The 27,475-nt window shown below is 47.4% G+C and overlaps 1 protein-coding gene and 1 long non-coding RNA gene across 5 annotated transcripts in view; one reads left to right on the top strand and one right to left on the bottom strand.

Annotated features, from left to right (window-relative positions):
- Nucleotides 1–27,475, bottom strand: part of PRKCB (protein kinase C beta) — a 318,066-nt gene that overhangs the window by 7,815 nt on the left and 282,776 nt on the right. For all 4 annotated transcript variants that reach the window (XR_003205040.2, XM_025855449.2, XM_025855448.2 and 1 more), the window contains 3 exons: nucleotides 22,708–22,788; nucleotides 22,311–22,418; nucleotides 17,715–17,855 (listed from right to left, as the gene is read on the bottom strand). Coding sequence is in view for 3 of the 4 variants with exons in the window: in XM_025855449.2 (XP_025711234.1) it covers nucleotides 17,715–17,855; nucleotides 22,311–22,418; nucleotides 22,708–22,788 (330 nt within the window). In the remaining variant the exon portion in view is untranslated. The remainder of the gene's footprint in view (nucleotides 1–17,714; nucleotides 17,856–22,310; nucleotides 22,419–22,707; nucleotides 22,789–27,475) is intronic.
- On the top strand, nucleotides 841–4,699 carry LOC141371672 (uncharacterized). Its single transcript, XR_012376794.1, has 3 exons — nucleotides 841–909; nucleotides 1,026–1,251; nucleotides 2,679–4,699. It is a non-coding gene; the product is annotated as an uncharacterized lncRNA (long non-coding RNA).

The following is a 27,475-nucleotide window of genomic DNA, read 5'->3' as shown; positions in this document are numbered from 1 at the left end:
TTTCATCCTCCCAATGGCCCTATGATGGGGGCATTAGCCCTAGTGGACAGATGAAGAAACCGAGGCCAGGGAGATGACGTCATTAGTTCAAGGTCACACAGCCACTGAGTCGCAGAGCTACTCACAAAGCTCTGCCGCCAGAACGGTCCGAGCTCCTGGCTCCCTTCTACATGAATGGGTCACAGGCTGAGGAGGGCGGACGGAGTGGGCGGGGCTGGGAAGGGAGGGAGTCGGAGTCAAGGATGGGGATGAAGAGGTCTCCAGTTTCAAGGACAGCGGGAATGTGGCTGCCTCAACCCCGGAGACACAGAAAGTGGGAAAATTCAGAAAGACGGCTATTTCCATTTGGACACGATGACTCTGAGGGACCGGGGAGGCTCCAGGAGATGACCTGAGGGGGTGAGAAGGAGATTTGGGAGCTCAGGAGAGAGGAGAGAGGTCTTGGGGAAAAAACAACAACAAAACATTGAAAGGACAGAACATGGGAAGTGGAAGAAAGATAATAATAACAGTAATAAAAACTACCGAGCAGTTTCCAGGCAACTGGCATTTGCTCAGGGTTTCGCATACATTACCTTTTTGCTTCACATAACCACCCTGGGAGGTGAGGATCTGATTTCCATTTGCCAGTGAAAAAATTGCCCCTAAAACCGAGAGCGGGGAGAGGAGACCCAGGAGGGAGCACCGTCAGGCAGGCTGGGGACTGTGAGAATCCAGGGAGAGGGGCTGCTGGAGCTGAAGTCTCTCCGAGGGCTCAAACAGGAAAGTCGTGGAAAATGGGCCACAGATAAGAAGATGAAGAGCTGCCTCCGAGCCTGAGTCACGGGCAGAGGGACGGTGAGTTGACAAAGTCAAAGTGTGCACACTCCCCCTTTGCTCCTTCAAGCCCCATGGTCAAGGGAAGCAGAGGTATGTGTGTGCGTGTGCGCGTGTGCTTGGGACTCAGCTCCCAGAGGGCCTCGGAACTACTGCTCCGTTCCTGTTTGGGAAAATTCTCTTCAGCCATGTTGGCATCTTTGCCTCAGGTCTCAGAAAACAAGAAGTGACCCCTCACACCCACCTGCCTGCCCTACAATCAAGACTTGGGGTCTGCTCTGCTGGCCGGTGGGGGAATACTTTTGCCTACAGAAGGATGGACCCTCAACACAGTGTGGTTGGGATTATAGTCCAGGTTCTTTCATTGCTTATGCATTTTTTTCATTCGAGAAATATTTTTAGAGTACCTGCTATGTGCCAGGCCCTGTGCTCAAGGTAAGTTATACAAAATCTACGCCTCGTGGAACTTGCATTCCACTGGGGAAGAAAGGCAACAAACACATAAACAGATGTGGAACTGTAAATATGCAGAGTTGTCTTAATGCCAGATGGGGGAGGCAAGTGGTATTAAGAAAAATAAAGTCAGGCCAGGGATACAGAGTGAAGAGAAAGCCATTTTCGATAAAGTGGTCAGCTCTGAGGAGATGAGCTTGGAGCCATTTGAATGTCTGGAGGAAAAGCATTCTAGGCGGAGGGAAGTGCATTTGCAAAGGCCCAGAGACGGGCACACTCGCTCGGTCGAATCCCCCAAGAGTGGTGAGGCCAGTGGGGCCAGAGCGGTGATCAAGAGATCAGTGTGGCAGAGAGGTGACAGAGGGGGCCTTGCCGGCCAAGGGAGGAGAGAGGGTTTCCATCTCTGCCTGGTGAGAAGTCACTGGACGGTTCTGTGCACCCGGCATGCTCTGACTCGGGTTTCTGTGTACAAAGCTGACGGAAGGGCGAGGTGCAGGGGTGTCAACCGGGAGGTGAGAGAGGATGGTGGCTCAGAGGAAGGTGCCCTTGGGGGAGATGGAAAGGTGCATCTGAACTGAGGGAGAGGTGGCAAGATGTGCTGATGGGTCAGAAGTGGGGGGTATTCCAGGAAGAGAGGGCCTGTCAGTGACCCCTCAACTTTGCGCCTGAGCTCTGGGGCAAGTGGGGGATGCTCGGGGTAGAGCACCTTCAGGGGGCCATCGGGCACTTGCTTTCCTGTTTGATAGGTCTGAATGCCCAGTGGGGATGTCAAGGGTGTGGGGACTGAAGACAGTCAGCAGCTAGACTGATAGCAGAGGCGCCGGGGAAGGTAGAAGCTGGCTGTCATTGTCTGGAGGAGAGTGATGGGGGACAGGGCCAAGGGGCAGAGGGGTGGCGGTGGACACCACCCAGAGGGGCCGGAGCCAGGGACCGGTGGTTGGGAGTGAGCCAGCATGGTGTAAGGCACACTTGTGCGTGTTCCTCTTTGGCCTGGGTGCTGGGATCCAGACCAGCCAGCGTGGAAAGCAGGGGAGCGGAGACCTGGAGTCTTCAGGGGCCATTTTTCTTTAAAAACCATCAATTTCCCGTGCACACCTGAAGGCTGCAGCTTGGTCCAGGCCTCCCCAGAGGCTGTGATAGGAGACAGAGGAAAGCTCCTGGCGGCTCTGAGCCTTTCCCCCCTCCCCTCCCCCACCCCCTCTCCCCTCCCCGCCCCCAAGCGCCTCAGAGAACAATGAAATCTTTAAGTGAGATAGTAGGGAGGAGAGGCAAAAAGCAGGGGTTAACCAAGGGGGCACAATGCAGGGGGAGCGTGATTTTCCTGCTAATAAGCAGCTTTCGGGGCTGGCAGATCACAGCCTCCCTAAGTGTTTCCGTGTTTTTCAAATGGAGCTGTCACTGCCCATTAGTTTCAGGAGCGCTCCCTAAATGGAGACGTCAGCCCTTGGGAGGCACAGCCCGGATCAGCTCTGCGGATCAGCTCTGCGCCTGCCATGTCCTTGGAGAACAGGACAGCTCTGCAGCTGGGACCAAGTGACACACACAGCATGGACCACACCTGTTTCTCTGGCGGCCCTGGGTGGGGACCGAGCCTCAGTGAGCTCCTGAAAGAAACCCCACCCCCTTGTCATCAGAGCCCACCACCAGAGCCCCCGCAACAGCAACAGGACAGGGACTCACACCCGCTTGGTTACTGAAACCACAGGGCACTTCTTCCCAGGGTGGGGTGAGGGGAGTGAGGATTTTGACTTGTTGTTCAGTTGAGCCTCAGAATCTGAGAACCTAGACAGTTTGAAAAGCTTATCTGTGAGCTGTTAGATGTGAACTCTTTTTTTTTTCTCCCCCTTCTTCTCTTCTTTCTAATTTCTGTTTCATTGTGTTAATAACAGCTCCGAGTCTAGCTGTCGAATGGAGCTGGCTTAGTCATAGCAGCCACGGGGATCTTTCAGACGCCAACCTGGATATGTCATTTCTCTGCAATGCTCCCTGTTGCCCGGGGCCCACGCTCCTTAGCATAGCTTACAGGGCCCTTTCGGACTTGGCCCTGGTCACTTGGTCACTAGCCCCTCACTGCCCACTCCCCCACCCCCCAACACCCTCCAGCTGTACTTGGTCCCCGGGTGTCCCAGGATGCTTATGCACTCTGTCACCTCCCAGCCTTTGCAAATGAGCTGCCTTCTCCACCAGGAACACCTGCCTCCCACCCTGTCCCGCCCCCCCCCAACCAGGGCATTTCCTTCGAATCCTTTTTTGTCTCCAGACAGATGTCACTTCCTCCAGGAGCCTTTCCCTGGACCCCTCCTCTATACTCCTGGGTTTATCCCACCAAGATACAGATGTTCATTAAAAAATTGTTCGAGAGGGGGAAAAGAAAGTTGACATCAACTATCCACCAATAGGGAAAAAAGTTAAATAATGATACATCTATCTGATGTATTACCATGCAAAACACTTTTAAAAATGAAAAGGAGCTTTAGAAGAATATTAAGTGACATAGTTACATATAATTACTAACTGTGTACAGTGTGTTCCCATGCTATAAATTATATACACAAATGTGTATGCTCACAGGTACTGCAGATCCCACATATGCTTACCAAGACTGGATGAATTACAGATTCAATTTCATTTTCTCCTTTATCTTTTCTTCTTGATTGTGTTTTTGAAAGTCTAAATAACAATCAGATTTTTTTTAATAAGAAGAAACCCTTCAAAAGCTACTTTAAATGAGGGAGCTACTGCTATTTGGGTGCTGAGGTGCTTCTTCCGCCGGGCGGTGTGTTGGTCACTGGAAATAGGATGACACACAAGAGGGTCACTGTCCTGGTCATCACGGAGCTCGCGGTTTAGCAGAGGAGACATGCACACACACGCCACTGCATGGTACCACGGGACCACGGGGGCCACGAAGCACGGAAGTGAGGAAATGAAGAAGGGACAGGAAGACTTCCTGGAGGAGGTGACATCTAAGCTGAGTGCCACCAGAAAGAAAGACATTGCTTCTTCGGAGGAGGCAAGGATATTGTCCAGGGAAGACAAGGAGGTGAAAAGAGGGTAGGGACAGAGCAAGATGCCAGAGAAGAGGACAAGAGCCCACCCCATACTGCTTAGCCAGGCCTGACGGCTGGGAGGCTCGTGGCACAGGGGAGCTTCCTGCAGGGCATCCTTGGGAACCCAAACTAGAAAGTCACAGTGAAAATATACCGGAGCCACACAGCCTGGGTAAAAAGACCAAAGAGTCTTTTTTCTTGGGGCACCTGAGTGGCTCAGCCAGTTAAGCATCTGATTTTGGCTCAGATCCCAGGATCGAGACCCACATGGGGCTCCCTGCTCAGTGGGGAGGCTGCTTCTAACTCTGCCTCTGCCCCCCCACCCCCGCTCATGCTCTCTCTCCTCTCTCTCAAATAAATAAATACAATCTTAAAAGAAAAAAAAAGGATCTTTTTCTTCTTTTTTAAATGTGCAAATTCAATGACATTCTGGGTCCTTTTTATGCCTGATAGACTGCCCTCCACAGCAGGACAACACAGGAGGGACCCACCCAGGGAGAAGCAGTTAGCTAAGCACAGAGCTGTCCACACGTGGGATCATTTGGAGAAGTCGTTTGTGGACCAAGTTTTCTCTGGAGCAGAGCCAGACAAGGTGCAGTGGAGAAAGAAAAGAAAGATGAAAGCTCCCTTTTCTGTGACTAGGTGAAGACACTTTACAATCGGGGCACTTGATCTCCTGTGTCTGTGTAGTTAGAAGGAAGTCAGCAAGAGAGGGGGCTTGCTGGGTGGTAAGTTTCATGTTTTGTGTTGTTTTATCTAAAAATAAGATGCCAAGTCTTGTTTTCCTCCAGATTTCGGTCTACCTTCTCAAAGAAGCTGTCCGGGATCACCTCGAGACAAAGTAATCCTCTCCTCCTGTTATTCTCCCTCAGAGCATCCTGCTCCCTGCGTGCACAGAAAGTAACCTACCCAAAGAGCCCGAACGAAATGACATGTTTATTTCTTTGCTTCTCTGTCAGTGAACTAGAGTCCCATCTAGATTGTAAGCCTCACAAGCGCTGAAGTCACACCACGGCCTTCCCGGGACTCAGGACAGGCTCTGGCACACAGTAGGCACTCAGTATGGTGGGATGGATGAATGACAGTGTATATTAAGTGCATATTATTAGCCAGATACTGCGTTAAGTGCTTCGAGAGGATAATCTCCTTTAATCCATGACATCTCTGCTGTACAGCCAGGAATGGGTTAGCGAACTTAAGCACCTGACTATGATTTGATCCCATATCTGACAATGATCTCGATTCTTCCATCAGCCTTGTATATTTCTTGCTGAAGCAAACAAGTCATTTAAAAGCACCCAGGAAAATCAACAACCAAACCCTCTGTTATCTCACTAGCTCAATACCTTCATTATGTAACATTTTGGTGTGTGTCTTGGATGGCTGGATGAATAGATGGAGGGATGTTTGTTACTCTTTAAACAAAGTATAGAATCATTCCTTTGTTCTTTAGCCTGCTTTTAAGAAATGAGATGAAATACACCTGTGTGAAGAAAGTGTCGTATTTTTCTTATCTGTTCTTCACCATTCATCCTAAACCCACGTTGCTGGCTTCAAATAGACTAGTCCTCAAATAGCAATCACCCCCATTATTGCTTATGTTTTTATAACTTTGATTCTCACAAGTTTGTGAGACAGGCAGGAAAAGCATTATCTCCACCTAGCAGATAATTTGGAAAGTTAACAACTTGGTCAGGGTCATGGAGGGTAAAGGAGGGGAGCAGAGATTCAGAGTAGGGTCTGCTCGATTCCAAAGACCACAGGCTTTCTAACTACATCTCAGTGCCTTACAAATTACATCTGATCATGTGGCATGAACTTAAATGCTGACCTGGGTACCTATCCCAAGACCATCAATACCCAGCTATACAACCTTCAAGCAGGTGACCTAAATTCCCTAAGCCAACTTTTTATTAGGTCAAATGAACCTACCTTGTAGTGTGCGGTGAGGATGACTTGATAAAATGCACAGAATACATGTGACGTGGTAGCCACCGCGGGGGTGCTGACAGAGCCAGCTCTGGCCAGTGAGCTAGTCTGACGGCTGTGGCCGTCCTCTGGCTACAGACGGGTCCTGCAGGCCCTGCCACACCCCAAGCCCTCCTGGGATATTGCCCTGACAGGTACAGACATTTAAAACACAAACTGAAATCTTCCCCATCAAGGCTGCTGGGATATGGGAGGGAGCCTCAAGGTGACACCAGGCCCTAACTGGGGCTACCGGTTAGAAGGGAGGGACAGATGTGTGCCTGGAGGCAAAAGGGATACATTTCCACCCCCCATGCCCCCCAGCCTCACTGCCTCGGAAAGACTTTTTTTTGTTTTTTGTTTTAAAGATTATTTATTTGGGGAGGGAAAGAGAGGGAGAAAATGAGTGGGAGAGGGGCAGAGGGGGAGAGAGAGAGAATCTCCAGCAGACTCCCTGCTGAGCCTGGAGCCCTGGGCCTGGTTCGATCCCACAACCCCAGCCAAAATCAAGAGTCCCAAGCTCAACCCACTGAGACACCCAGGCGCCCCTTGTAAAGACATTTTAATACAGATTCACATAACCACCTCTGAGTTGTTCTTCATACCCTACGGTGGCGGGGGGGGGAGCTTTTGTGGTTGTTTTTAAGAAACTGCACTTGTAAATCAACAAGAAACGAAAGTTATTCTTTCCCTTTCTGGGTCAAGCACATGTCTCGACATCATGGTATCGGGGTTTTCACAGAGTTAGCATTTCTGGACAATCAGTGAGCTTGGTGCCATATAAATGAGAAAGAAGGGGCAGTAAAAAGAGTGGCGGGGAGGCTATGAGTTTATCCTACGGATATATACCTAGGAAACCAGGGAGCTATTAAAGAACGAAGTAGATCTCGAGATACTGATAGAAAACAGTCCTCCAGATGGAAGGGAGTAAAGCAAGGCACAGAAATCGAACGCACCAGGTCAGCATCCTTGTGTGTGATGTGGGGTATTCCGTGCTTGACACAGCCCATCTAGATGGTCACGCCAGAACCGGGCAGCCCTGATGGCTCTGGGAAGGAGAACCAAGGATCCTAGCTGAGGGGCAAGGGTGGGCAGAGGGGACTTAGTTTCACTGTGTAGTTTTTGACACTGTTTGCCTATTTCACTGTTTCAGATTTTTTTGTGTGTTTTTGTTTTTTTTTTTAAAGGAGGGACGATAAGGGGCGCCTAGGTGGCTCAGCCATTAAGCGTCTGCCTTCTGCTCAGGTCATGATCCCAGGGTCCAGGGATCGAGCCCCGCATCGGGCTCCCTGCTCGGCGGGAAGCCTGCTTCTCCCTCTCCCACTCCCCCTGCTTGTGTTCTCTCTCTCGCTGTGTCTCTCTCTGTCAAATAAATAAAATCTTTTTAAAAAAATAAATAAAAGGAGGGACAATCAGAATACCAAATAATATGATGAGGTCAAAAAAGAGAAGACAAGTCCACAGGAGGAGGTCACCCTGAGGTTATCGACGACTCCGTGAGAGAAATGTCAACAGAGAGTTGACAGAGGCCAGGTGGGGGCGAGGCAAACTGAAGAAAAGAGCAGATTGTGGAAAGTGGACACAAGTTTGAGGGAACGGATTTTTAAGAGGAGAAAGACTTCGCATGTTTATGTGCCGAGGAGGATGAACCAGGAGGGTTGGGGTGGACATCTGCCGCTCTTGTGTTCTCAGCAAGCATTCCCTCCTTTACTGGGCATAGCGGCTTGATTTTTCTTAGAGGACGCACCCCTTCTCCTCTCTCTGGATGTCAGGTGGGGATGGGGCCTGGCCAATCAGCACATTCTATGCGCCCCCCCCGCACAGCGATTGCATTAGCGATGGGCATGTGACCCCATATCTTCCAATGAGCCAGAGTTCCGGGCTGCTGGGAATTTTAGGAAAAAGAAGCTCTTTTTTGGGGAGTGGGGGGGGCAGAAGTTGCTAAGATTATGGGATGAACTCTGGAGCAGCAATGTGCCCAGGAAAGCTTTCTGGGAATGAAGAATGAAGTCAACAGAGAGGAAAGCTATTGCAGGGGACACAAGGAGATGCATGCCTTCTGACGTTGTGTGAGACCCTGGATGTAGTCACAACTGACTACGTGAGAAGTTTTCTTTGTTGTTCTTTAAAAGTCAGTTTGAGTCTTGCTCTGATCTGTAATCATAGCTTTTTTTTTTTTTTTTGAGATACAGAGAGAGAGAAAGCGAGAGCAGGGGAAGGGGAGAGAGAGGGAGAAGCCGACTCCCCTCTGAGCAGGGAGCCCGATGCGGGACTCGATCCTAGGACCCCGGGATCATGACCTAAGCCAAAGGCAGACCGTTAACCAACTGAGCCACCCAGGCGTCCCTAATCATAGGAGCTTTGATTAATATTGAGAGAAGTTGTAGGCACAGAGTGGACAGAGATGTGCAAAGGGGTGGGGAATGGGGGTTCAGGGCAGAAGGGGAGGGGAAGTCCTCCATGTATGGGGACACCTGTTTGCTGATACACAGAGGGAAGGAGGTCAAGGTCAAGATGACTATGCAGGTGCAGGGAGGGTGCAGGAAATTGAGGGCCATCCATCGTGGGCACCCATGGTCCTTGGTTTCTCCCATGACTTAGCAGATAGGATTATCAGCTAAGACCAAGGGGATGGGCACTTTAGTAGGGGGACCTTCAGAGAAGACGTTTGGGGACTTGTTTAGGGGACCTGGCTGAGCCTGTGTTTGGGGAGGCTGAGAGGCGTCAAGTTCTTTGCTGCTGGACAGCAAAGCTGGCGCTTGCATCTTGGCTGCGTTTGACTCTAAGCCCACATTCGCCTTGGTTGACCCAGTCTTCCTGAATCCATTTGCTCATCTTCTCAAGTTCAACCCTTTGGTCAGTAGCTTTCTGGGGCATTGTGAAAAGAATTACAATCTGAGCAGAATCCAAGAAGCTGGACTTCATCTACATTCACCCAACAGAGCCCATCCTCCAGGAAAGTGTTCAGACTTAGGATTGGACCAAAAACAGTTCAAATCCCACATCTGTGCAGCTGAGTCTGGGAGGTGAGAGAGGAAACACTAAAACCCAAGGATATGGGCTCTGGAGGTGAAGAAACAGGACTTTAAATTAAATTCGCACTCAGACTTACTAGCTGTGTGACCATGGGAAAGTTACTTAACCTCTCTGAGCCTATTTCCTTACCTATACAGGAGGTAATAGTAGTATCTATTTCACAGGGGTGTTGTGAGGGTGAAATGAGATATATAAAGTAGACAGAGGGTTCTGCTCGCTAGTAAAATCGAATAATTTTATAGAACATGCCTAACCCATTTTATTGCTACTGTTGTAAATAGTATTAATAAAGTCCTGCATCCATTAAATGGAGGGCCCATCTTCTTGTCCTGGTTCTGTTATATTCCGTGTGTAAGCCACTGAAGCGAATCTTCAGGCCTCTGGTTGCTCCTCTCTAGAATGATGGTATCTATACCCACTTCTAGACTTCTGTTCTCTTCAGTGGTTACTGCCAGACATGTCCTAATAGTTTTGTGCTGTCCCCTTAGCATGTGACCTTCTCATCTACCCTTTCAGTTCACATTGTTGGCTACTATCCCCAGGGACAGCTCAAAGTCACGCACTTGGCAAGTGATCTAGGAACTTCACTTGGCCCAGGAGTCTGCCAATTCCAACCATCCGAAGGGGGCCTGCTTTGATGTGCAGTTTGAATTGGTTCTCCGTGGGGGGGTGGTGGTGGAGGGATACAAAGAGAGATAAACAGACAGACTTCGGGCTCTGTGTCCTAAACAGCTCTTGGCTATTTGTTAGGGTCCGAACGTAGCCTAATATTTTGATGAGGATCTGTGCAAACTTCACACCCTCGATAACCAAAAGAACAAACAGAACCGAGTGGGGAGTAGGAGATGTCTACTCTTTAATGAGCCCGCCTGGAGGGGCTCTGTTTGGATGCTGCCCCATAGCCTGCTTCCATAGGTTATTCAATATCTGCTGTCTTTGTCAGCCTCGAAATCAAAGCCTTAAGGAACAAGCCGAGATTTGCATCTTCTAAAATCCTGCCAGTGAAGTGTAAAAGGTGTGAATATGCTACTTGTTTGTTGTAATATTTTAAAATAAATTTTAAATCATTTGAATTGTTAAGAATCTTGAATCTCTTTCTATTATGTAACAGACACTGTTAGATGGTGGTATAATGGCTCTTGCCCAGGAGTGCAATTTCAAACCTGAAATGGGGCTCCCAAGTGCCAATAATAATCTTTCCGAGGATCTCAGGCAGGTGCAGAGGACATGGTTCAAGGCCCGGCTCTGCCACCTGCTAGTTGCTGACCTTGGGCAAATGTCCCCACCTTTCCAGGCTCCTAACATGGTGACAATGACACCTACCTCATCCAGTGGTTTTTGAGAATTAAACGAGGTACTGCCTGGCACAGACAAGAACTCAATATTGTGTCTAATATATTTGAAGAGTACGGGTTTCAGAAGAATGACGTCAAATCCCAATTTTCAAAAAGGGTATCATCCTCCCGAGCGCTTGGTACTTCCTAGGGGGGCCAAGTTCTGTTCTTAAATAAATCATATTAAGTAAAAAGTTTGCCCCCTTTCTTAAGTCTTGCATTTGGAGTTTTAATCGCAAACATACAAAGGTTACACTTTGTGGCTTCGATTCAGAAATGTCAGCACATCAAACACACACTCAGACACAGACTCGGAGACGCTTACTCATACGGTGGAAAGGGCAATTAGGTTTGGAGAAGAATGTCACATGAACAGAAGTGCAGCTCATTAAAGCAGTACTTGAAGCTTCTGACCTCAGCTACATAAACAAGGTTTTCAGATGACAAGAATTACCAAGAAACCCAGTCCTGTGAGCATGATTTAGTTTCTGAAGCAGTTCGGCATCTAGACTCCCAGAGGATGCAGGCCATGATGTGTGACCGGATCACCTATGCGGTGTTTTGGAAAATGCTACTACACGAAAGACTGTCGTGGTGCAGGACGGGGACTGGGGCTCTGCTTTTCTCAGCCTGCAAGCTCCCGAAGCTCAGCAGATGTGTGGATGCCTCAAAACCATATGTCAAGTGATGGGGAGCACAAGCAACCAGAGGACATTATGGTCATCAGCCTAGATTGTACAGGAGGGGTTGGAGTCCGTGAGGTCTGACACCCAGGCTGGAACGGAAGGAGGCAGTGAGCCTTGTTGATCACGTATGGATGGTCCTGGATGGCTGCCTGGGATGAATGGCTGTAGGGAAAGGGGCTCTTCCTAGGGTCCACTTCCCAACAAGCTGTACACCTCCAGCCCTGGCCAGAGGGAAAGGGTCCATCAGATTGCTCCTACTGTAGAACAGAAAGAGAGCCACGTTCCCTGGTGGGCAGGTCGCTGTACCTACACCCTTAGTAGTTAAGACTCTGTGGATGGTAACGAAGCAGGGTGTCCTTGTGACCTAGTTACTTTTCTCTCACTCCTCGATTTTCTGCCTCTCTGCTGACAGCTGGGGAAGCTGATCCAAGGACTGCCCCTGAGGGCAGTCGGAGCCTCGAGCTCCAGGCTGTGCCCCTATCCAGTTTTCACAGCAAGCTTTGCACTGGGCATTAGGGACGCTGCCAGGTTTCACTAAGGCAATCCTAATAGGATAGGAATGCCACCCAAACCTCAATCAGACATTTTGATTTAAACATACTATACCCTCATACCTTCTACTGTGCACCACATACTACAAATTCTGCAAGCAAACACATTCACCCGCGCTGTGGCCTCCACGCCCCCTGTTCGAGCACAGCCGAATTCTGAGCTGCTCGCCCAGACCACGGGCACGTTCCGGCTATCACCCTCAGCACAAGGAAACTCCCACACCGCCCTATAATTCACACTGATAGGAGGAAGAACAACTGCGCAGCCACACACTGCTCTGTGCCCGGTAAGCCAGCCCTCTGAACTCTAGAAGCTTCCAGGACAGCCTATTTCATTCATCCATCGTGCTTTTCACCACAACCAACAATTGGCTCCCACATGATACTCGAGGAGCAATTATGCAGGCAGTCTGAAGGGATTCTCCTTCATCCATTCCTTCATGCCCCTGGGGTAATTACTGAGCATCCTGCCAGGAACTGGGGAGGGCTAGGTAGGCCAAGATGAACACAACATGGAGGCCCTCAGCAGCTCCATCCCATCCAAGTGCCTGCTGCCTCCCACCTGGATTACTGCAGGAGCCTCGAACCAGTCTCCTGATTTCACCCTTGCACCTACAACAGTCAGAGTGATGCTTTTAAAACCCAAAGTTGGATCATGCCATTTCTCTGCTTAGGGCCCTCCAAAGGCTGCCCAGTTCAGCTGGAGTAAAAGCCAAAGAGCCTACTGTGGCCTAACCGATATCATCTCCTCTTCCCCTCTCCCTCACCCACTCAGCTCAGCACTTGGATTCTGTGCTCTTCCTTGATCTTGCCAGGCAAGCTCCTGCCTCAGGGCCTTTGCACCTGCTACTACTGCCTGAACCACTGCCCCCCCCCCAGATATACACACAGCTCACTCCCTCCCTCACCTTCCTCCCATCTTTGCTGAAATGTCAGCAAGGCTTTCCAACCACCCTGTTTAAAATCGACCTCTCCCCGACCCAGCTCTCCACATCCCCAAATCTGCTTTGGTTTTCTCCACAATGCTTGCCTATTTTTAACATATTTGCCAATTTCTATGTTTATGACTTGCCCACTCCCTCTAAAATATAAGTTCCAAGAGAGCAGGAAATTATATTATTTTTACTTCTGTGTCTCCAGCACCTAGAAAGGTCCCTAACTTCAATAAACACTTGCTGTTGAGATGACCCAGAGCACTTGGCAACACCCCGAGGGGACAGAACCAGAACACACTGCCTCTCAACCCACTGTTCCACCATATGCTCAGCCCCAGACACCACCTTCCAGCACACCAACTAGCACCACATACTGACCCACAATAGCCTGCCGTGTGGACCGAACCACATTCACCAGAACGCTCTGTCCTGAAGCTCACACACCCCTTCAGTACAGCCTTCGCCATCCCACATGGCAACCACAACAGGATCTGCCATTCAGCCCGTGGGCTGGCAGCATCCCCCTGGACCATGTTCTAGTCCCAGCCATGCCAAGCATTGTCCCTGGTCCAGTAGCATCCCAGTGCATGTGAAAATTAATGCAGGAGACAAACACCCCATGCTTTGGTGCGTATCCCTAAAGAATCCCGTACGTTCCTCTGCACAGAGCATCACAGCCTCGTATTTTATAGCCTTTCATGGATTCATTCATTTATTCAGGAAAAATCATTAAGCGCCTGCTAGGTGCTAAGCCTTCTGCTAAGCACTAGGGATCAACACTGACAAAGATAGTCACAACCTTTCAATCTAGTCAAGAAGACAGACATTGCACCAAACAAGCAATTACAATGAAGTATGATGAGTTTGTTGATAGGACACTAGTGGATGATCCATCCCCAGGAATCAGGAAGAGTCTGGGCGAGGGGGAAGGAGCAAGGCACCGCAAGGGATGGGGGCTGGAGGCAGGCGTAGCACGGGGAAGGGTATGGACATCACAGGTGGATGGCTGTGCCCGGACACAGCCGGGAAGGGATGAGGGATGCCCTGTGTGTTTGAGGAACCGCAAGCAGCTCAGAAATGCTTGCTCTTGGAGGGCAGGAGCCAAAGCTGAGGAGGGGGCAGACGCTGGACCCTGGAAGACCCCATGCTCAGGAACAGTCGGCATTATTCTGGAGGTAGCACAGAGCCACCAGGGAAGCTTTAAGCAAGAGGGACGCCATCAGATGCACATGTAGAAGATATTACTCAGGTACATCACAGTGCACCAAAGCTCGTGGATCTCCGTCGTTGGGAACGATGCTCTGCAACCAGCTCCTTGCCATAACAAAAGCCAGCACTGAGAACAACTGAAGAGCTCATGTTAATGAATCTCCAATAATTGCACCCTTCACTGATGTTTGAATCGAATCCTCTGTTCCTGCCCTGTGTTTCTTCACCTGCTGCACTCTATTTAAGATTTTATGTATTTGACAGAGAGAGACACAGCAAGAGAGGGAACACAAGCAGGAGGAGTGGGAGAGGGAGAAGCAGACTCCCCACCGAGCAGGGAGCCTGATGTGGGGCTCGATCCCGGGACCCTGGGACCATGACTTGAGCTGAAGGCAGACACTCAGCCGACTGAGCCACCCAGGCGCCCCCATGATTATTATTTCTAATTCAGTCTCAGGGAGCAAGGGCAGTGCCTGCTTCCCCTCATTACTGGTGGCAGAACATCTTGAAGAATATAGCCCAGTCCAATCACTGTACTTTGAAAGTCACGGTTAAACCCAGGAGAGGGAATTCAAGATGTTGGCTGGTTGGAAATCCTATCAAATGCAGAAGAGTCGAAGGATCCTCTTGATCGTTACTAATTATTGTGATATTTTTATATTATCTAGGATAAGAATAGCTACTTTTTCCTGAGTATATTCTAGGAGCCAGGCACTGGCTAGATCTTTAATATTCATTATCCTTTAGCCCGGAAGTTCCAAAATATTTACCCAGTTGGAATGGACTCAGTGGTAAATAACCAGTACTAACAGGAACCAGTTGAATGTCAATCTGACTTTGAGTAATCACTACCCCAAAGACTATAAACTGAGTCCATGGGCCACATATGACTTGTGGATGTGTTTAATTTGGCCTGAACTGTGTTTAATTTTTAAAAATTTGTTGCTGATACATCAAAAGATAATGAGATCTCATACAAAAATCCTGATGAGGATGTGGGAACGAAGAGCCTGCCTCCCTGCAGGATAAACCTGGCCAGCCCGGTGCTTGGTTTGTAGAAGATGCTCAGAAAAGGTACCTGTTCTTATGGATGATGTAAAAAATATTACAATAATTAGTAACGGTCAACAGGGTCCTACAACTGTGCAGGTGGAGATGAGAACCCAGGTCCCCAGTCTGCCTCTGTCCCCAGCCACCCCCTCTCCTATTTACATTACCTGCCTGGCTTCTAAGGCACCTGAGCCTCTGACCTGTTCCCAGAAGCCACCACCCATTGCCCAGACTAGGCAAGAACCAATGTCTTCCTGGAGGGCCCCACCCCCAGGGTTTCTGAGTCAGCATTTCTGAGAAGGGGCCTGAGCATTTGGGTCCTCAAATTCCCAGGGCATACTGCTGGTCTGGGGACCACACTTTGAAAACCACTGGTCTACAACTAAAGAATGAACCCTCCCTAGAATGGCACGGGGTTCAACGCTGCTAGAGATAGTGGGTATCTGCATCCCTCCTCTGGCCAAGTGAGGAGTCGGGGGAGGTACACATTTTGAGACCTCATGTATTAATGGCCCCACAAAACCCAAGTCAGTTTTGTGTCCCATCTCTGAGTTCCCAGTTTCCTGAACAGAGAACCTGTTCTTGTCTCCCAGGCTGCCATTTTGATCCTTTTCCAAATAGTTCATTAAAAGTGATGATACTGCTTAGCACATGCAGTGTCCCTCTCTGACCCCAAGTGCACACAGGGACATCATCTTAAGGAACAGCATCAGCAGGACTCAACACACTGTTCAACCCCTCAAAGACCCTGCACCCAAGACATTGATCAACATGTGACATGGCTAACAAAAATAATGATCAACTCTCCTAGAGCGCCAACTATGTGCTGGGCCTGTACTGAACGCTTCATGCATCATGACGATCCTCTGATGCAGGAACAATTAATGTTGCTGTAGCACAGAGGATGGAACAGAAGAGCAAAGAAGTGAACAGACTCATCCAAGTTCACCAGCTCTAGAACGATCAAGAGATTGTTGGTGGGACCCACTGTATTCACTTGAGGGTCAGACACTATTAGAAATATTGTGCTCAATTCTGTGTCTGTATTTTAAGATGGAAGCTGATGGCCTGGAAGACACTAGGCATTTGGAGGGGACGTCATTTGGGACGTGATTGCAGGTGGAAGGTGCACCTGTGTGGGTGTGTGTGTGTGTGTATGGGGGATGTTTGGCCTGGAAATCACGGGATTCAGGAGTGTAATCTGCAAATGTCTGAAGGATGCACTGTAGAGAAAGAGGCTCTGGATGACAAGACGGGCCAGAGGGATGGCAGTTCTGAGGAAGCTGATTAGACACCAATGTGTATGTTTGCAATAGCTAGAAGTACTGCAACTGCCTGCCTCTAAATAACCTGGCTTTCTAAGCCCAGGGAGCATCCAGAGAGACGCAGGATGCATCGGGGATGCTGTGAAGGCGGGATGCTAATGGTGTGGGATGGCAGGGAAGGTGCAGCACCAGGGAGATGTAAGAACCACCTGGGGGACTTTCTTCAGCTTATGTGCCCTTTGCCCCCTGGGCATTCTGATCCGCCTTGAACGGAGTCAGACTGTGTGAGGTCTGAATCCCCGCTTCATCACACCCTGGCTGAGTGACCCTGGACAGAGCACTTAACCTCTCTGAGCCTCCCCACCCTCTTGCAGTACATGGAAAAACAGCACCTCCTCAATAGCTCATTGTGAGGATCTCATCAGATGCCACACGCAGCATGCTTTATGTGGTGCCTGGCACATAATAAGGGGACAAGAAATTCCTAATATCAAAATAACTACCATTATCATCACAGAGCTCACAATGTCGGGTTTCGATGACAAGGTTTGTGCTTCAGCCTCAGTAGCCAGCTTCACAGCTCATCATAAAGTAATGGGGTCTCCCTTTTTCTTAATCTAACCAAGAAATAGCCCGTCTGGGGAATTGAACTTCAGATTAATTCAGTGCAAACTCTCCCCCCACCACCCTCCAGTGCTGACAAGGACTCCCAGTCGAGTCTTTGGGGAAGGAAAACCCTCCTGTGGGTGCATGACTGTGGGAGACGGGAGGCTTTTATTCTTGTCCTAGAGACGTTACCTCAAAGCCGTGTCAGCACTCAGAGCCTCCAAGAGGTCTAGGAGCATGTCAGCTTTTGCTTCATTCTGTTTCGCCGCGGGTGGGAGCTGGCTGGTGGTGCTGTCTGATTTACTGACTGAGACGTACTGTAAGTTTCAGGATTACATTTAAATCCCGCGGAGGTAAACAACATGACCTTTTCAATGTCAGTATGAAGAGAAAGTGACACAGTCGAACCAAGGAAAGAACAAGGGCAAAATCAGACTCCGCATCCCTGTCCAAACCTGGATCTGAACTCTGCTCACTGAAGAACCATCTCCAGAAAAGTTACCAGCGAAGACAGGTTAACCGTAATTGAATCGGTCACATGGGATCTCGGTAGCTAGGGTCTTGCCCGCCTTCGTAGAGGCTGGAGTATGTGAATGGAGATCTCCATTTTTGTACCCAGTGACTGGGTGCCTCAACTTACAGACATATTCGCGTAGAGGCATCGATGTCTCCCCCTCAGAACACCGTGGGCGCACACGACAGGAGAGGAGAGTATGTTACGCGTGTGAATCCAAGAGTCAAGACAGTTTACTTACGGCTTTTGGCTTATATGGGGGCTGAATCTCTTTGCGTTCAAGTTTCTCCCAATCAATATACCGGAAAAATGCATGCTCCTTGATGTCGCGTTCACCTTCGGGTCCGCAACCCAGACGTTTGCCCGGGTGTTTGGTCATCAGCTTCAAGAGAAGAAAAAGGCTGAATTTAATGAACTTCGGGGGAGGACACATGAACCGCACAGAAATAAAGACTCCGTGAATTAGGGAAGAAAGCGCAATGAGGTTCTCCATTTTTATTTCTTGCTTTCCATCCCAGATGATAATTTCCCAGTGAGGTCTTTATGATTGGAGGACCCGACAACAGTGCCCAAGATCGCTTATGGTTAATCGAACCTGAGCCTCAATGTGGACCTGAACTTCAAGTGAGAAATGTCACCTGATGCATTCTGATTGAAGAATGAGTTTTATGCAATTACTGGTGCATTTAATGAGAACAGTTTCAGTATCTTCAAATTCCCCACCTCCCACTCCAAGAAAGCTGGAGTGTGACCAAGGCAAAGGCCACATTCATTCTGATAATATTTGCATTTCTCAGTAAAGCACTTGTGAAAATGACAAAACAGAAGAAAAAATATTAGTCAAATGGACCCAAGTTTCAAGTAATTACTTTCTGAAAGCTCATTAAATAGTCAAAACCTAGCCCAGCTCATTTTGCTTGTATCACACATTACACTAAACTCCACTGAGGTTTCTTTGGTGTTCCATTTAAATTACTTAATTATCAAAACCCTCCATCTTTGGGTCTCTGAGCCAGTGCTAAATAACAAGATGAATAGATGCTCCAAGATGAAACCAGACAGGTTTCCTCTTGTAAATGAATCCAAAACAGCATGGAAATCTCTCTGATCTCAAGACTTGAGCAAATGCACCAAGAGCAAAGACGAAGGGGTTGGTGATTATAAAAATGAAAAATCAAAACCCAAAACCAACAAGAAGGCCTCAAAGAGGAAAAACAAGCAGTTGGAACATACGAGACCAAGAAGCTTCTCAGAGTTGACCAGACATCATGATGCCAGCGTCCTTAGATCGTGCCCAGGATCTGAGGATCATGGCAAGGAGATGAACCCAGCAATGTACACCTACCCTGTTGGACAATTCAGCTTAGCCTGATTCCTGCTTCCAGATAACTTGTCATCAGAAACTATCCCCCTACACACATACACACACACACACACACACTCTCTCTCTCTCTCTCTCTCTCTCTCTCTCTCTCTCCATATATGCTTTACCTGCCAGGGGGGAAATCATGGGGGCACTTCTATTCTGAGCTGCTACTTGATCTGCACACAGGATCTTACCCAATTCTCACAATAACCCGATGAGGTGGGTATATTATTTTTCCCATTCCAGTGACAAGGCAACTGACATTTAGAGAGGTGAAGCAACTAGCAAGGATGCAGAGATGAGGAGTGGCAGAGCCGGGACTCGATCTCACCTCTACCTACTCCCGAACTTGGGCTTCTAATGAGAGAGCTCTTTGTAGGTGGGTTCCCCAGGGACATTTGTGGCTTGGCTCGGTCAGGAAGGGTTTATGGAGGGCAAGCACATTGGGCCAAGCCCTGACATTTGTATAGGATTAGGATAGGAGCAAAAAAGGGCCACGAGGTTTCAGTGAGCACTACTGCTAATGTTATCAATGATGCTTTCTGTGTATGGAGTACTTCCTATGCACCTGCGCTCTGTGCTCAAGGCTTCCCTGGCATTACTCTTTCATCTTTATTTTCACTTTGCAACTATTATCCTCCTTTTCCAGATAAGAAACTGGGTCCAGAGAAGGAGTCATTTGTCCAGAGGCACACAGCCAAGTAGCAGAGCTGTGCTTTGAACCGACCTGCCTGACCCAGGGCTCTTGCTCCTCCATGCTATGCGGTCGGCTTGTTTTCATGCTGACGTGTGGCCCAACGGGGGCCTCTGTCTGCTTGAAGTTTGTTCAAAGTGGGAGTGGCAATCTGAGCAAACTTAAACTCGTTTTTTTTTCTGGTAGAAAATACTTCTGTAATGGGATGGATATATAAAGGCCTTCTCAGTTGGAATGGCACGGGTTTCAAAAGCCTAGCTCAATTTCCACGTAAGGACGAGGATGCCAAGCGAAGAAAAGCCACTGCAGAATCATCCTGCGCTACTAATGCAAGTCTCTGCCCAGCCACTGCACTCTGAGCTGATGTGCCTGAAGCCATGCAGACAGCTGGATTTAATCACTGTTCTGATCTCTGATCACCTCCCAGGCGCATCCCCTGGGGCCCGCTGTTCGGGAGGAAGCATTTGCTGTTGGCTGGAGCATCCTCCCTTCTTTGGAGCCTCAGCCTTGAAGAAAGAGCCCACACTGGACTCAGCCCACTCAACTCAGAAAGGTCCTCGAACCCAGTGGTAAGAAAGTCACCCCAGTTAATCCTGAAGGTTATGGGTCTTAAATTAATAGAAATCTGCTCTACCAGGGAAACCGCTAATTGGAGCTGAAGCTGAATGCAACTGACCTGGAAAATCCTCTCTCCTCCATGACCCACTTAGAACCCCCAGCTGTCCAGGCAGGGCAGAGTGGTGAAGGGGAAGGTCTTGAACATGTATTAATTAAGCACCTACTATGCGCCTATGCCACACAAGGAGCTTCCTGTTACCCGATCGAATGCTCTCAAAAACCTCTGTTCAATGAGTATTATTATTCCACTTTTAGACATAAAGAGACAGAAGCCCAGAGGTGCAAAGGAGGACCACACACCAAGGAAGTGGAAGTGTTGAGATGTGCAAAGGGTTTCGATCTCCCAAATCCTCCACTTTAAAAATTCCTATCACAGTGTATGCATACTTCAATGCCAAGAGAGGCCTGGCAGGTAACAGTGGTGCATAGCATTAGTAATAATAATCATAATAATGGTCCATGGGTTTTAGATCAGAACACCAGGCTCTGTTGTAAGGGATTCACTTGTATTGACTCATTCAATCATTAAAAAAATCCTGTATGGAGTACCATCATTAGCCTCAATCCACAGACAAGGTTGAGGGACTTACCCACAGTCATAGGGCTAATAACGCCGGGACCAGGATCTGAACCCAAATGGAACTGGGTGCAGTGGAGATTTCTGCATATTGAAAGGGCACGTCCTATCTAAAGGGGACATGGGCTTCCCACCCAGCTGGCTGATGCTTTCTTTATAGGAATGACACACCAGCATGGTGAGATCAGATTTTTCAAGACAAACTGGACAGTTAATGTTTATGGGAAATGCCCCGCTCTTGAAATGTTGGCAATTATTAAACAAACTAAATGCTCAGTATATGACCATCCACTCTTCCTCCCCCATGAGACTATGTCTACCGGGGTCTGCACTGGCCTTACACTGTGCTAGGTGATCCACCACGAGTGAGGATCTAGGTGGTGTTGTCAAGGTGCTCTAGACGGAGAGGTTGGCCCAGCTATTTCAAACTGCTGGAGTTTTCCAGCATTTCTGCACACAGGCCAGCTCACAGGGCATCTGACTGAGGCCAGGAAGAATAGGGCTGGATCGGGTGGTGGGAAACCTGCAAACACCCCGAGGATCTAGGACCAGCAGCCCTGGTTTCTTCACACACACAGGTAGGGGAAACCACTGGGAAGGCATGTCCATGTCCTTACCTTGAAAATGCACATGTCCCCCCAGACTGGCAGGATAGTGAATACTTTATAAAGGCAGCCTCCATGGGCCATATTCTCTGGGGCTCTCCTAGCATTTCTTGCACACCTCCATCAGAGTTGAAATGCTACCACATTTGGATAATGGGTTTGAAGGCAGTGGTTTTCAAGCCGCATGGGGGCTTTTGCAAAATACCAATGTCCAGACCACATTTAGGGTAAGCCTGAGGTTCTGTACAATCTGAACAAGTACTTCAGGTCATCGTGATAGCACCAAAGGTGAAGACAGCTGATCTCCAGGGACTCACCCAGGTCACTGTGAGCCCATTCTGTCCTAATGCTAGATGTGTAATAACAAAGCAATCCTCACCAGCAAACATGGGCCCTGCCTTCTCTTCATCCACTGCCATGTACAAAATGTGCATGCTTTTCAGCCAGTTGGGGGGGTGTAGGGGGAGACTAGGGGTTCTGAAGACACTACATTTGGGTCAGCTTATCCAGAGAATCCCTTAGACTCAGTCTTGCGTGATATTTTCTTAGGACAGAAGTTACACGCTGTTCGTATTAGCCACACACATAAGCAGCAGAGCAGGGGAAGGCTGTAGGAACGGTGCTGCAGGCCCCTTGCACCCCTTCCCATGGGTTCCAGCTCTTTGGCAAGGTCTCTGCGTTTCCTGTCTCGTTCATCCAATATGCATTCCTCTGTGTGGGCTAGCTCCTGGAGCCCAGCCAGCAGCGAGATACGGCTGCCGGCAGACCTCTCCGGTACTTTTGTGCAGATTGGTAAAAAGCTCCCTTTGCTCCGGGAGGTAGCAGGTCCACACCAGGCTCACAGGCCAGCAAGCGGGGAGACGGGCAGAGTTCAGTCTCCACCCCCCCCCCCCCGGGTAAGGCGTCCCTGTGCAGGGCACACCGTGCATTCTCCGCATGTGGTGGTCCCAGCCGCAAGCTTTCAGGGGCTCACTCACCCCTTTGCAGATGGCCACGGCTTCCTTGGACATGGCCTTGGGGTAAGCCACATTGTGTTCCATGATGGACTGGAAGAGCTCATCTTCATCCTCCCCTTCAAAGGGTGCCTGTGGGACGGAGGAGAGTGCAGGGAGACAGGGGTACTGCCTGACCGTCCCCAGCTGCCCCAAACCACTGGGCCCTTTTCCCTGGGGTCCACAGTGAGGCCACACTCAGGAGCTTCCAGGAAGAAGACAAGGAAAAACACTCAAAAGGACTTGGGTAACCCCAAGGCCACGGAAGTCACAGGGGTTCCGATGTAGGAGCTGGTATCCAGCTGACACCCTCCTTCTAGAGAAACCACGCAGATGGGGGTAGGGGAGGACTTTGCTTACAGATCCCTTAAAATCCCATTACCTGCCCAGCCAACATTTCATACAGCAGGACGCCGAAGGCCCACCAATCCACAGACTTCCCATAGGGCTGATAAGCAATGATCTGGAAAACAGAAGGCATTCCATCAGGGAGGCAGGTAGGTTCTTGCCATGGCTGGAGACTGAATACTCACTCCTTCTAGGTAAGAGCAGAGCATCCTGGGGCTGGGAGGAGGACGGAGAGTTCTTCCTTTGCCTGTCATCTGCTGCCCAATTAAATCAGCTGTTATAGTCCCAGATGTGGGCCACTGTCAAAAAGAGTGATGAACGGGCCTAGCGCCCACTTATCCAACCTTAGGAAGATGGGTATCCTTTACCGGGGGCTGGGGGGGAGCCATCTGTGGGTACTGCTCTGCCTTTTCCAAAGCACTTAGCACAGTGTGTTCTTGTTAATTTTAATGCAGTGAGTGTGGTGGCATCTTTAAGAAGGAAAAACCATCTTTGTTTCTTGTGATGAAAGCAATAACATTTCCACAACAATGGGAATGCACTTCACACTAGAACTGTACACTTAGAGATGGTTACGATGATAAATCTCATTTTTATTCTTTTACCACAATTAAAAAATTTTAAGTTAAAAAGTTGTAATAGCACTCTTACTATTTTCCTATGTATTTAAAAATATCAATAAGCAATAAAATAAATAAATAAACAAACAAACAAGCTAAGAGAACACAACTAACATCACCCATAAATTTTCATTAAGAGAAAAATTATGATAGCGCTTTGGTCTATTTCCTCTTAGAGTCTTTTTTATTGACATCTAGTAAAGTGTGCATCTGCACGTGTTTTACATGAACACAAACACATTAATATGTGGAATTTTAATCAAGTATTTTATTCACTTAACATTTCCATGCAATAGTTGTGCATCGACGTAATCCATTTTGACTTCTGCCCGGCATTCCATTGGATGGATATACTGAAATCTACTTGGCCAATTCCCAACTGATCAGGTTTCTTCTGATGCTACAATACAGATTCTTGCAACTGGCTATCTGGACATTTGTCTAATTATTTCCTTCAGATAAATTCTTAGAAATAGCATTGGTGGATCAAATGGTATATGTAGTTTTTAAAAATTATTCTATTTATTTACTTCTCATCATGAGAGGTGTTCTTCTCTTCGAGCCCCATCACCTGTTTCACCCATTCCCCCCCCCACCAACCTCCCCCATCTGTTTGTTCTCCATAATTAAGAGTCTGTTTCTTGGTTTGTCGCTCTTTTTTCCCTTTGCTCCTTTGTTTTGTTTCTTAAATTCCACATACGAGTGAGATCATATGGTATTTGTCTTTCTCTGACTTGCTTCACTTATTAGCATTATACTCGCTAGCTCCATCCACGTTGTTGCAAAGGGCAAGATTTCATTCTGTTTAATGGCTGAATAATATTCCAGAGAGAGAGAGAATGCGAGAGTGCAAATCTTGTTTATCCATTCGTCTATTGATGGACACTTGGGCTACTTCCTTAGTCTGCTATTTTAAATAATGTTGCAATAAACATAAAAGTGCATGCATCCCTTTGAATTATTATTTTTGTATTTTTGGGGTAAATATCCATTAGTGCAATTACTGCATCATAGGGTAGTTCTATTTTTAATTTTTTGGTGAACCTCCATACTGTTTTCCACAGTGGCTGCACCAGCTCGCATTCCCACCAACAGGGGAAGAGTGTTCCCCTTTCTCCACATCCTCGCCAACACCTGTTGCTTCTTGTGCCATTGATTTTGGCCATTCTGACAGGTGGGAGGTGATATCTCATCATGGTTTTGATTTGCATTTCCCTGATGTTGAGTGCTGTTGAGCATCTTTTCATGTGTCTCTTGGCCATCTGGATGTCTTCTTCGGAAAAGAACATGTCTGTTCATGTCTTCTGCAATGGTATATATAGTTTTAAGGTTTTTGATACTTATTACCAAATTTTGATACTTATTACCAAATTACCAGAGCATGGCAGTCTACAATAGCCATGTGACCATCCTTCTTTCAAACTGAAGGCGTGTAAAACTAACTGTATCAAAGTGTTTAAAAGGTGATTTAGCAAAGCTTCAGGGCAGAGGCGAGATGGTCAGACTGTCCAGACTTTGAATCCTGACTGCTATTTCTGAGTTGTGTGACCCTGCGGGGGGGGTTACTTAACTTCTTGATGTCTTGGTTTCTTCTCCTACAAAAGGAATTTTATAATATCCATGTCATAGGGTTTTGCGAGGATGGAAGAGAAATGTGTGCTTCTCACACATTATGGTCTCCAAATGTTAGCTGTAACTGGAAGGTTTTCTCATTCAGTGGTTGTTTTACTCAATGAATGTGGCCAAGCAAACTTGGCTATAAAAGGAATGTCCATTTGTTGAACTTCATCTGCCACCCCAGCTTCCATCCTAACCTCAGAAACACCCTCTGAGAATTAAATTCTAAGAGACCGAAGGCAGGCTTCCTGTGAGACACTTATTGAAAGTGTTTTCACACTTTTAAAGTACTTCATGTCTTATTTGATCTTCATGACAACCTAACAAGTTAATCCTTTTGCAAAGGGAAATAGAGCCTGGGAGGCAAAAGAAATTGCCAGAAGGTGAGGTGGTTAGTTAATGGCAAAGCCAGGGCGGACACTGGACCCCCGCTTATTCCTTCCCTCAGGGGGCTGGAGGAGGGAGGGACTTCCCCAGGAACACGACTCCAGGTGTCTGGTGCATTGCAACCACTGGGAATTCTGGAAAATCACAGATATGTGGTCCTCCCTGCAGAGATTCGGATTCAGTTGATTCAGGCTAACACCTGGGCAGCCTACATTTTAAAAGCACGCCAGGTGACAGTGAAGTGCAGCGAGTTTGGAACCAGAGATTACTGAACTCCTGGCAGATCAAGGAATTGTCTGATGCCCTAACTACTTAACAAAATGATAATAAACCGAGGTAGCACACGTAGGGAAAACACCACTGCATTCTATCAGGTGTCCCCTGCTTTTCAAAAGTTCGTGTTTCGCCACTTCACTTTTACGAAAGACCTACATTAGGACCTGTTTTCATTAACCGAAGGAAATCTGGAGAGGACTTTTGCTTTTATGGTAAAGGCAAAGAGCAAAAATAAAGTTCAGGCAGCCATAGCTTTAAATGGTGTGAGCACCTGTGCTTGATTTCGGTTTATTTTATGCATCCGCTAGCCAGATGTGTCCTGAGGTATCAGAAAAGCGGAGAGGTCATTTTTTGGGTCTGAGAACGCTAAAAATTTTTTTCCCATGTAATACTGCTATTGCTGTAAAACTGCTTCTTCACTTCACACCATTTTGGCTTACAAAAGGTTTCACAGGAATGCTCTACTGTCAATAGTAGGGGAAATCTAGAAAGGATTTTTTAAAAAGATCACTTTTAATTATTCGAGTAGTACACAAATATGTTTACCTTGTGAAAAATGTACACAGTATACAGACTGAGCTAAATTTCTCTTTACCATGCTCTTATCCTCAGAGGTAACCAATGTTATAAAATCAGTCTGGAACCTTCCAGATTTTCTATGCTTTTACATGTATTTCTACATACTCATAGGAAACATACAGCAGTGTTCTGTGTATTGTTGTTGTTTTCCATATATGGTATCATATTGTATTTACCATTCTGTACCTTGATTCCCCCCCCCCAGTTTTACTGAGAAATAATTGACATACATCACTGTGCAAGTTTAAGGCACATAGCATGATGGTATGATTTAAATATATTGTGAAAATGATTAAAATAAGTTCAACTAACATCTACTTTCTCATATAGATACAATAAAAAGAAAAGAAAGAAAAAAAGGAAAAAAATTTTCTGCCCTATCATGAGAACTCTTAGTATTTATTCTTTCTTATATATCATAAATATTCTGTCAGTCTTCCCTCCTCTGTTTGCTATAGGCACTATGTTGTACAATACACCCTTAATACTTACTTATCTTATAACTAGAAGTTTGTACCTCTTGACCACCTTCTCACAATCCCCCTCCCCATCTTCCACCTCTGGGAACCATAAGTCTGATCTCTTTTTCTGTGAGTTTGGTTTTCTTCTTTCTTTTTTCAAGATCCCACATATAAGTGAGATCACACAGTATTTGCCTTTCTCTGTCTGACTTATTTCACTTAGCATAATGCCTTCAAGGTCCATCTATATTTTCTATGGCTGAAAAATAGTTCACTGTGTATATAAACCACAACTTCTTTATCCATTCATCCACCGATGGACACTTAGGTTGTTTTCATGTCTTGTAAATAATGCTGCAATAAACATGAGAGTGCAGATATCTTTTTGAATTAGTATGTGTGTTTTTTTTCCCCCTTGGGATATATTCCCAGAAGTGGAATTGCTGGGTCATATGGTAGCTCTATTTTGAAATTTTTTGAAGACCCTCCACACTGTTTTCGAGAGTGGCTGCACCAATTTACGATCCCATCAACAGTTATAAGGGTTCCCTTTTCTCCATATCCTCGCCAACACTTGTTGTCTCTTGCCTTTTTGATAATGGCCATCCTAACAGGTGTGAGGGGATAATCCCATTGTGGTTTTAATTTGCATTTCCCTAATGATGAATGATGCTGAGCATTTTTTTTCATGTACCTATTGGGCTTTTGTATGGCTTTGAGGTTTTTGTTTTTTTTTTTGAGAAATGTCTATTTGGGTCTTTTGTCCATTTCTTAATTGACTTTTTGTTTTATTTTGTTTTGTTTGCTGTCGAGTTGTATGAGTTCTTTATATATTTTGGATATTAACCCCTCATCAGATATA

This window comes from Callorhinus ursinus, unplaced genomic scaffold (assembly GCF_003265705.2).
Source record: "Callorhinus ursinus isolate GAN/ISIS: 27379988/994484 unplaced genomic scaffold, GSC_fseal_2.0 scaffold85, whole genome shotgun sequence".
NCBI classification, from domain to species: domain Eukaryota; kingdom Metazoa; phylum Chordata; class Mammalia; order Carnivora; family Otariidae; genus Callorhinus; species Callorhinus ursinus.
This window is presented reverse-complemented; position numbering and strand designations above follow the sequence as displayed.